The sequence below is a fragment of the Vigna unguiculata genome, chromosome 5 (genome assembly GCF_037176805.1).
Source record: "Vigna unguiculata cultivar grain cowpea cultivar isolate G323 ecotype 2 chromosome 5, ASM3717680v1, whole genome shotgun sequence".
NCBI classification, from domain to species: domain Eukaryota; kingdom Viridiplantae; phylum Streptophyta; class Magnoliopsida; order Fabales; family Fabaceae; genus Vigna; species Vigna unguiculata.
The window spans coordinates 50,031,362-50,042,822 of NC_140796.1; the positions used below are offsets into that span (position 1 = coordinate 50,031,362).

General features: G+C 30.2%; 1 protein-coding gene across 1 annotated transcript; it reads left to right on the plus strand.

The window, feature by feature from the left end:
• Window positions 1-5,006: 5,006 nt before the first annotated feature.
• Window positions 5,007-11,077, plus strand: SKD1 (AAA-type ATPase family protein). The gene is made up of 8 exons (XM_028072799.2): window positions 5,007-5,744; window positions 5,873-5,978; window positions 8,748-8,946; window positions 9,887-9,955; window positions 10,037-10,111; window positions 10,212-10,310; window positions 10,398-10,553; window positions 10,708-11,077. Exons 1-8 carry the CDS (start codon window positions 5,270-5,272, stop codon window positions 10,831-10,833), a joined length of 1,305 nt encoding a protein of 434 aa, XP_027928600.2. The 5' UTR covers window positions 5,007-5,269; the 3' UTR covers window positions 10,834-11,077.
• The last annotated feature ends 384 nt before the right edge of the window (window positions 11,078-11,461 follow it).

The window sequence follows — 11,461 nt, forward strand, 5'->3', positions numbered from 1 at the left end:
ACACGTCACGTGGCACAATTTCAATAACATTCCAAAATAAAAAAAGAATCCAAAAAACAAAGGTGTAACCTCTTTAAATAAATAAGAGGTTCTAAGATTGTGACACACGGTGTTTTGTAGTTTTGACACGTCATATTCAAATTCAAATTCAATGTTGAACAATCAAAATTTATGGGAGAGTGGCGCACACGCGAATAGGTATTGGAGAGACTTTTTCAGATATCGAATTGAAGATTTGGATATTTGGAATTCATTATCTCTTAATGAAGTTAAAACCTAAGGAAGATTGATTTTTAGTGTTGGATATTTAGAATTAGTTTTGTAATGTTTTCTAATTTTACCCACGAATTTAACAAAATTATCCATGCCTTTTCTTTTCCCACCAATCTAGTTTGATAGGTAAACTTTTTTCTTAACCCACTTTTTCATGTTAATTTCTTTTTGGTAGGTAAAGATATTACATACGAATGTGTGTGTAGGTAATATAAATTTACTTACAAATATTATTCCCTTAGTAATTATTCACGAAAAATTGGAATTTTTCTTGAAATGTATATTCATTTATTCTTATATTTTGAAAGTAAAATATATGAATTATAATTTTACATTAAAGTTAAGAAATTAGAAACATATTTATTTTTTTATAATATTTTGTTCACAAAATTCTAAATTTTGAGACTGCTTCCACTACGTATAAACATGAACAATCATTCTAAAGTTTTTTATATGCATCATCTTGCGCGCTCTATAAATGGTTTATTTGTGTATTTATTTATTCATTTGTTATAACTGTTAATTTTATTTATGTTTTTGTTTATTTGCATATGTTGATATTTAATCTTTATTAATGGTTAAAGATTGGATCTGATTTAATGACATAGTGTGTTTTATGTATGTTATATATGTTCAGTTAGTAACTATAATTGTACAATTGTAAGTAAATAAAATGTAATGTTTTTTTGTCAAAACTATCATCGCATTGTGTTGGTAAGATTGATCTAACAATTAATGCTTGATAAATCATTAACAACAAATTTGACGAAAATGATTATAAATATAATGTTTCTGCTCAATCATTTAAAAAGTAAGAAATTTTATTGATTATGATGCAAAATTAATTTTATATTAAAAAAATGAAAGAATATGCGATACTCCATCATTTAAAAAGTAAGAAATTTTATTGATTATGATGCAAAATTAATTTTATATTAAAAAAATGAAAGAATATGCGATACTCCTCCGACCAATAGAATCATTGTTGATGACTTCAATAATACAGATATAGAAAGAGACATCAATTTATATTTTATAATTTTAATTATATATTTTGAAAATATCTTATAACAAAATATTTTAGAAAAGGTCAATTATTAAAATATTATTTGTAAATATAATATAAATAATTTTGTACTAATTATTAAAATTAGTTTGAATTTAGTTTCTTTATTTAAATTAATTTTGTGAAAAATAAAATTTTATTAAGAAGATATATTTATTATCGTGTGAAAAAGAATATTTTATAAAAAACATATAATTTATAACAATATATAAATAAGATTCTTTTTTTTTTAATATTTTTATAATATCAATTTTATTTTTAATTATTTTAAAAATTAATTATTATATAAATAATTTATTTTCAATCATTATTCTAATTTTTTTTTAATTTTAAATTATTATTTTAAAAATGTACTGTGTTCACTAAGTAGAAATAATTTAAATATATTTTTACATTAACAATAATAAAATATTATTATTTAATTTAATAAAATTAAAATATCAATATTAATTTTTGTTATATTTTAGTTAACTTAAACTTATTTAACAATTAATTTTTTTTAATGATAATGATATTTTAACCTACTTTTTTTATTCATTTTTAATTCAAAATTTCAATCACCCTTAAATCATCACATCACTACAAAAAATTAAAACATATAATCTAAGAGTGGTGGAAAGAATGAATTAAAAGTGGATAAAAAAAATCAATTAAAATATCATTATCTTATTTTTTTAAATAATCCTGTGCATTGCATAATAAAAAACTAGTAGATTTATATATACATGATATGATTTATATATATATATATATATATATATATTGAATAACTTATATTACTCACTTTTTAATAACGAGATTATTCCTTTGCCATCATATACGTGTTGATAAGAAGATTCTCGTACTTTTTTCGATCACTTTTATGTTATTATCAAAGTTTTTTTTTTCCATATTAGATGAAATTATATTTATTCTTCAACATCCTTTCAATAAAAATAATAAAAGTCTCTCTTATTCCTTTTACATTAATTATAAATTTTTTATATTAATGATATGACCCTTTATTTATTATTTTATGCAAAAAAATAAATAACAACATTTTAATAAAAAATATAAAAAGTTTCAAATATTGAATTATCAACATTTTTCAACGAGAAATTCAATTATAAATACGAATATAGTAAAACTGAATTAAAACTAAAAGGAATAAACATATTATTTATATTTAAGTCAAGATATAAGAATAATGAGTCTAATACAAATTTCATATTATAAAAGTACAGCGAAATGATTAATTTATTATAATATATAAAGAGATTATCTGTTTTTGTCCATATAATTTTATTTTTAATTATTATTTTAAAAATTAATTATTTTATAAATAATTTACTTTGATATTATCTTACAAATTTATTTTTTTAAACTATTATTTTATTTAATAATTATTTTAAAAATTAATTTACATATCAAAAATAAATATTATTCAACGTAACTTAAATCTTTATAAAAATTAAAAAATACGAAGACATAGTTGCAATTATGTGTTTTCAGGTATATAATAACATTCATACATGATCTATTATGAAATAGAAAGAAAGAAAAAAAATGGAAATTGGTATTACAAATAACAATATTTTTATATTAATATCGGTATGTATTTATTTCTCTTATTTTTATATTATGATTTGTTTGGTTGAACGAAAGTATGTTTTTCATCTCTTTTAACTTGTCCATGTTTCCTTACAAGTAGATGTAATTAAAAATGAAAATTAATATGACATGTAAATGTAATTTTTTTATTATTAATGGATTCAATATATTAAAAATATTTACTCTAAATTAATAAATTTATTATCATAAAATTTTACATGATAGAAAAATAATATGATTTCTTACAGTACATTAAATGTAAATTGTTTTTAGCCATTTGATTTTCTGATCCTGATACCTAATTGATCAGGATATTCGACAAGCACAAGATTAAAGATTTAGATTTGTGCCGAGATAAATACATCTTGTGGTACACGGTCTCTAGACTATTGGACTAAACACATATAAGATCACATAATTACGAGAAAGTGGTCTTTATAAGGTAATTAGCGTCTAAGCATGATTAAAACATATTTAGATTCAGACTAATGTGTAAACAATAAGTCAGGTCCGACCTATAAACATAGGTAAAACTAAACATATGAAATTATTTTAAGCAAATATTAACTTAAGATATCAAAGTATTTTTTCCAATACTAAATAACGAAAAGCCTACTAATAGAAAAAGATACATAAGAAACATAAAAATAAAAGTGATTGATCGACTTAATATATCTCTATTAATCAAGAATAATTTATAAATTATTTACATAAAATATTTTTATATAATGATTTAATGTATTGATTTAATTTTAAAATTTAATAAGATTAAATTAAAATACTCAGATGACTTAAAATTAAAAAAATTACGTTAAAGCGTATAAATACGGATTAAGTCGTATAGTTATAAAACTTGAATTACATTGTTAGTTTTGACTCGAGTCTCAAGAAAGTGAAAATTTAGAAATAATCTTATTTGAGAATTTAATTAAAAAGTATTATTACGTTTATTAGAATTCAATATTTTACATCAAAATATATTATTTATAAGAAAGGAGAAGTGTTTTCGTTTATGATCATAATTTAAAATATCATATTTAAAACATTTTTTAATTATTTAACTAATAATTAATTTTTAATAATACAGGAAAAATATTTCTTGGCTTGAATATTTTTGATCTCTCATATTTATGCCAAGATTGTTTTTGGACTTTCAACTTTAATGGTAATAATTATTTTAGCTATGTAATTAAAAATTGTGCGTTTTGTTTTCTAATTTATTTTTTTTCTAGTTCTAAATAAAGTTTAAAAATAATTATTTGCAGATTAGAAAGATTAAAAATAAACACAGATACTTATTTTTTGAATTACGTCTTAAATTTTAAAATAAAAAATGTAATTTTTCGCGTATCATGGCAGTATTAAAATTAAAATCTAAAACTTCATTCAAGTCATCTAAAGTCCCGACCGATGAACTTGATGAATTGTCATTTATATAAATTGATAAAGAAGAAAATGCATAAAATTACATTAAAAGCAAATTTATATTTTCTAAAAGTGAAATAATTATACATATACGACAGTTTGAAAGTAATGATTAAGTAAGGAAAGAAAATCATTAATTTTTATTTTTTTGATATTGTTTGGTATCACTCAAAATCCGAAAAACAAGCTTATGGATTTACTCTTATTTGCAATCCTTCCAATTGAAAAAACAAAATATTTTTTAACTGAAAGACCAAATTATCCTTGTGTATATATTCATTATATCTTTATTAATCATGTTTGTATCATTTTATATTTCATATTTGACTTTTTTTTAACTTTTCCCCCTTATTTCTTACGGACAATTTTCACAATTATTTAACTTTTTATTAATTTTATTTTCTCTTACCTTTTTCTTTTCTTCTTAAACCTCGCATACCAAAAGTGCCCGCTTTTTCCAGTATTTGGAATTATTTTTAAGTGATTATAATATAAAGTTTAAGTTCAATGATGAATGAAAAATATTTTAGATTAAATTAAATAATAGGATAATTTTCTTTTTAAATTTATAAAGAAAAAATGTATTTTAAAATATCACAACAAAACGCAACGCATTAGGTGGTAGTCTCTCGGCCACCCCATGGATGGAAAATTCACACAAAATAAGCGAAACGCGTATTTTTGGGTGAAAAATTACAAAACCAAACATTGCGTTTTTCTCTACTCTTTTTCCCCTTCTATCCTCGAATTTCCGATCAGTTCCGATTCTTACAACTAGGGTTTGGAAATCGACCACCACACTTTCTCCCTATTCGCTGAACGCGCGATCGCGATGCAGCTCTAGGGTACTTCCTTTCTTCCCACTCGCGAATCTGAAATCTCGTTATCGTACATGCCATCGGTGGTGACCGCAAGATGTATAGCAATTTCAAGGAGCAGGCGATAGAGTACGTGAAGCAGGCCGTGCAGGAAGACAATGCCGGAAACTACGCCAAAGCGTTCCCTCTCTACATGAACGCCTTGGAGTACTTCAAGACGCATCTCAAGTACGAGAAGAACCCTAAGATCAAGGAAGCAATCACGCAGAAATTCACCGAGTACCTGCGTCGGGCCGAAGAGATTCGAGCCGTCCTCGACGACGGAGGCCCAGGCCCGGCTTCTAACGGGGACGCCGCCGTAGCCGCCAGGCCCAAGACCAAACCCAAGGACGGTGAAGGTGGCGGCGACGGGGAGGACCCCGAGCAAGCCAAGCTCAGGGCTGGGCTCAACTCGGCCATCGTGAGGGAGAAGCCCAACGTGAAGTGGAACGACGTCGCAGGGTTGGAAAGCGCCAAGCAGGCCTTGCAGGAGGCTGTGATTTTGCCTGTGAAGTTCCCTCAGTTCTTTACTGGTGGGTTCACTAGGTTGTACGAATCCTGAGTTAGAATGAGTTGCATTTTGTCTGAGAAGTGTGAAGGGATTTTCTTGTGTGGAATTTGGTTGAATGTTTGATGTTTTTTCCCGTGGTTACTTTTTCAGGGAAAAGACGTCCGTGGAGAGCCTTTTTGTTGTATGGACCTCCTGGAACGGGAAAATCTTATTTAGCCAAGGCAGTTGCAACAGAAGCCGAGTCTACATTTTTCAGGTAAAATTGTTGATTTTACGGTTTAAGTGAAGGATGGAATTTATAGAACTAAATAACCTTTAGGTCTGGTGTATACCATATTACATGAAAAGCCATTGAAATGGATTCTGATTCCTAAGTTAAAGAATGCGCGTGTCTCAATTTCCGCACTGCATACCCTTTTATCGGCATTAAGATTTGAATCCAAGGTAGTTAAATTCTATTATTTATCTAAAATAGGAAGGGGGTCTTAGGAAGATTTTACAGAATTCATAATCCATATTTTCCATGTCATGCATAAAATTCATAAGTAATAACCCATAAGGTAGTATAAAACTTAATAACTCTACAACACAGGTACACAAAACATTGTACGGCATAATCTGACATGTGCTTGCATTATAATCATAAGGATCTACTGTTTGATCCTCACCTTCAACTCCATCTACTTCGCCAACCAAATTCTCCTAGTCGTGATGACCAACTATATCCGCTCCAACTTGTCTTAAGCCAAGTTGTCTTCTCCCTCATCTTGATTTGAGAAGCATTGAAATATATGGTGCCGTTGTCTAAACCTTCAATCTCGTCATCATTTTCTGCTCATCATTAGGCCAAACATCAGGAAGATCCAACTCCGGAGTTCTTCTAGCTTACTTCTTTTTAATTAATTTTAAACTTGCCATGATAAATACATCAGTTGTTGTCTTTTGCTTTAAGTGGGTTTTTCTCTAATGACTTTGGACAAATACAAATAATGCTAACATAGGCTGTTAGGTAAGGATTCTTAAGTAGACTTTAAGCCTATCTCAACCTCATGAAACTGGTTTGTAAGGTTTGCACCCACTTTCATACTATAGTTTAGTTACATCTCTAGTTGATTTGAGATCTTCAACACACTTCTTGACTCTGCTGACTCAAAGTCTCAAGTGTGGAACTAGTTATTTTCGGGTGGTTTGATAGTGGTCTAATACCAGGTGACACAATGGGCCTGGCAAACACTCATTAGGACAGGCTCTAATACTATCTTACAAAATGAACTTTAAGTTTAATTCATTCTCATAAAATCAACTTGTGAGGTTCTGTTTGCACCAACTTGTTACTGTAATTTGACCATATTGGTAGTTGACATGAGATCTCTAACACTAATAAATACATTACAATTCATATGCCACATTTTAAAAATATTACCGTGTCCCATTATATTCTTGCCCTGCTGAGCTGCATGTCATGCTTAATGTGATTGACAAATCTTTTGATCTATGTATGGCCATCAAACATCTCAAAGGCTTTGCTCTCTGTTTTAAACATGTGGTACACAGCAATGGACTTCAAAAACATTATTCCTTTAGGGGCTGCTAACTGGAAATTTAAAATTGTCAATCAACGATTATTGTGCAATCACTTTCCAAATGGTTTTACGTTCTTCATGTCAGTTAACGAAAATGTTTAGATTTGGCCCTCTCTTGTCAGTCCACGAACCAGTCATTATCGTGGAACCAATTGCTTCCAAACAGTTTTATCTTCTTAAGTAGCCTCCACTGTAAACTTCATTTATTGTTTCAAATGCTCTACTCCTCTAATGTTATGATAGGAAAGTGGTTTAAAACCTTTTGCTATGGTGCACAATGAATTAACATAATAGAAAAACCTTGCAATTATTTGACATGCATTCTCTGGTGTACCCTTCTTAAACATGGTGTTGATTGTGTCTTCAGAGCCAAATGCGTTTTCTCTGGAAAAGGTTTATGATTTCAACATTCTCAATGCCATCAACTTCATTGTTTTTTCTCTTTTCAGCCCTGGTACTCTTTTACCACCCTTGGTTTTGTTTAAAACCAGCCACAACTCCCAATGACTCCATTTTCACTTACTTTGGAGCAGCTTTGCAAGGTTCAACATTCTGAATTGTTTGAGCAAAGTGATGGTTAAACCTATATATTACTCCAGTATATACTTTTTGACAGAATATGCATTGAAACTTTGTAGTACCTGCATACTTTTATCCCACATCAGTTCCAGTGAACAAATCTGTAAACGTTAAGCTAGCAGTGGAGCATCCTGCACAGTATTATCACCAGCACTTTAGCTTTTACCAGCCCCACCGGGTTCATGGTCATCACCCCTTGTGAAGCCATCTTCACTTTAGTTAATAATAAAACACTGGAGCCCTAAATACGACTTCGTTTTGGGTTTAAAACTTTTTCTCGTCGAACTCACCAAATCGTTACAAACTTGTGAGTTCAAACGAGTTAACCGATCCTACATCTGATTTTACCTGAAAAATGAGTTTGCTTGAGAGTTGACTCGGAAGCCATGACTGGGCACGTAAATGCATCCAACTTAATGGGTTAACTTGTGAGTTTGATAACCGTTGTTGCATTTGTATGAAAAATAACATTAAAATCCTAAAAAACTGCAATATTCCTGTAGTGTTGTTTCCTGTCCTCTTTTGTTTTCGAATCTTATTTTTGTATGATAATTAAAGGAAGTAAAATAAATGTTATTTACCATTTGATTTAACACTTAAATTTCTAGCACCATGATAAATGGTGTTGTACTTTTTCCCATTTTTGTAAATTTAAGAAGATGACACGTCCATGATTGTAGTTTTCTTCTAATTCATCTTTCCATTTTCTCTATACTTTTTCTTGACAGCAGTTCTATTATGAATTTGAGATATGTTTGATATGATATCTATTCAAAAATGGTCTTTTGAATTGTTGTGAATGTAGGTCCATAAGTGGACATGTTCTTCTTGCAAGCATTTTTAACTTTTGAATTCTTCATCAGTGTTTCTTCATCAGACCTTGTTTCAAAGTGGATGGGTGAAAGTGAAAAGCTGGTTTCAAATCTTTTCCAAATGGCTCGGGAAAGTGCTCCATCCATCATATTCATTGATGAAATAGATTCCCTATGTGGTCAGCGTGGGGAAGGCAATGAGAGCGAAGCTTCAAGACGAATTAAAACAGAGCTTCTGGTTCAGATGCAGGTATTAGTTTTAATTGTTTGTAGGTTTACTTATGAATTGCAATATTGCATGTGCACAACAAGCTGGCAACTTGCCTTAGTCAGTGTTGTATAGCCATATATGTGGAACTATTGTTAATTTAGCTTCAAATCATGATGAAAAAACGTCAGTGATTTGATAAATTCTTTGATAAGTCCTTTTAAGCACAAACACGTGATTAATTTTTAAAAGTAGCTTCCTCCTTGGGTTATGTCCTCGCTTGGCTGGGTTCTAATGAACACATCATATATGCTTCCGTTCTTTTGGTTTGAAATTGGAAAGGCTAAACCAGTAATCTGTTTAAAACAATTCAGCTAAATTTTTCTTGTTTTTGCATGTGAGGTGGCTATATTAGTTGAATAGGAAGACTGAGCTAGTTCATGTTGGCCCTTGCTACTTGTTTTTGGGTTTCAATCATGTTTGAGTATATAACTGCAACATTTGGAACTAGCTCTAATTCTACGGTTTCATTAAACCTATAATCAGCATGTTGTTTTCTCTGGTGTTTTTCTTGTTCAAAGCAATTCTTCACAGTTGCTAATAATTACATTCACCTTGGATTTAAAGTTGTCCTTGTGGTGTACTTGGCGTGCCGTGTACTGTTCTTGTTTGGTGAAATGTTTGCACTTCACAAATAAAGTTGCATATTTTCAATTATTCTCTATCTTATATCTACGTCTCAAAGAAATGCTAGGTTCTGTTCTGTTTTACACTGGTTTATTAAGTTAAACCCAGCAGTTACTACTTTGTATAATATCGTCAGAATATATGGCTTGCGTATCTGTTTTTTATTCTCTCATTTTAATTCACTTTTTTGCTATTAACATCAGGGAAGTTTCCAACAAGAAATTCACTTTTTTATTCTCTCATTTTATATGTTTTCTCTGTTTTATTTAATATAGTTTATCCACTTACACTGTAGGGTGTAGGGCACAATGACCAGAAAGTTCTTGTTCTTGCAGCGACCAATACACCCTATGCCTTAGACCAGGTCAGAAAAATAATATTTGTTTATGCAATCCCATATAGAATTAATACTATGTTGTTTTCACTACTGCACTTCTAATTGCAGGCAATAAGGCGAAGATTTGATAAGCGCATATATATTCCACTACCAGATTTGAAGGCTCGCCAACACATGTTCAAGGCAAGTACAATGTACTTTGATTGTTGAATGATGGATTTTGTTGTGCTATACAAATATTATGGGTTTAATATGCTATTTTGCGGGCTTAATAAACGAGCAGGTGCATCTGGGAGATACTCCTAATAACTTGACTGAAAGTGATTTTGAGTACTTGGCGAGCAGGACAGAGGGGTTTTCTGGTTCAGATATCTCTGTCTGTGTAAGTTTGCTTTTATGTGAAATGATTGGTTTCATTAATCTAATACTTGATGAATCTCTAGTAAACAATTTTGGACTTGCTCTTCAGGTAAAAGATGTGTTATTTGAACCTGTTCGCAAAACCCAAGATGCAATGTTCTTCTTTAAAAATCCCGAGGGTATGTGGATCCCGTGTGGACCAAAGCAACAGGGTTCTGTACAAACCACAATGCAGGATCTTGCTACAAAAGGACTTGCTTCTAAGGTATTTAATGTGTATAGTCTTTTATGGTAGTAGGACTGTTCGAAGTGTCTTCATTTTCTTAATGATAACTGGAGAAGTAGAGTTGTCTTTGGACGAGCTTGTTATGTCTCTAATTGAAGCTGGGAAGTGCTTACTACTTTGAAACTTGTTGTAGATCCTGCCACCCCCTATTACGAGGACAGATTTTGAGAAGGTACTCGCTAGACAAAGGCCTACAGTAAGCAAAACCGACCTTGATGTTCACGAGAGATTCACGAAGGAGTTTGGAGAGGAAGGTTAATACTGATGGAATTTCACTCTGAAGGGTCCACACTGGCTTCAAATATATTGTTATAATCTGTAATTTATTTAGCTGCTGGATCAAATGAAATGCATCTTTTTCATTTTGTTCTGGGGAATGCAGAGGCCCCTTTTGTATTTTGTACCGAGGTGGATTTATAAAGGTCGATACTCATTTTACTTCTAAATTGTGTATAACAGAATCTGAAATGATTTGAAAAAATAACTTGTGTGATTCTGGTTCTTATGTTTGTCTGCTTTGGTGGATGTAGGATGGCCATAGATTTTAGTGCTTTTTAGTTTCGCGACGGATCAGATACTCAAGAAATATGTTGCAGTAAAAATTACTGCTGATGGGGACATACGAGAGACTCATAATAAAAGATGCCATGTTGACCAGGCTATTCTACTTAGCATAAACTGTTGACTAATTGTAATGATAGAATGTTTTTCTATTCAACTGGCCATTGTCGGTATACTATTGATATTACATTGTTATCTCACATCACAGCTCTTTTTTTTTTATACTTTTTTCCTGGACGTTATCAGTTTTTCTGTAAGACTAAATCAACCAACAAGAGTTATTAAATTTACATATTGTCATGCTGGCTGGAACTATATGATTCAGG

Bases quoted from the DNA above. Each gene is read 5' to 3' on its own strand.
- SKD1 (XM_028072799.2), top strand. From the start codon at position 5,270: ATGTATAGCAATTTCAAGGAGCAGGCGATAGAGTACGTGAAGCAGGCC. The intron at 5,745-5,872 runs GTGGGTTCACTA...TTACTTTTTCAG, and splicing joins GTTCCCTCAGTTCTTTACTG to GGAAAAGACGTCCGTGGAGA. The intron at 10,112-10,211 runs GCAAGTACAATG...ATAAACGAGCAG, and splicing joins CTCGCCAACACATGTTCAAG to GTGCATCTGGGAGATACTCC.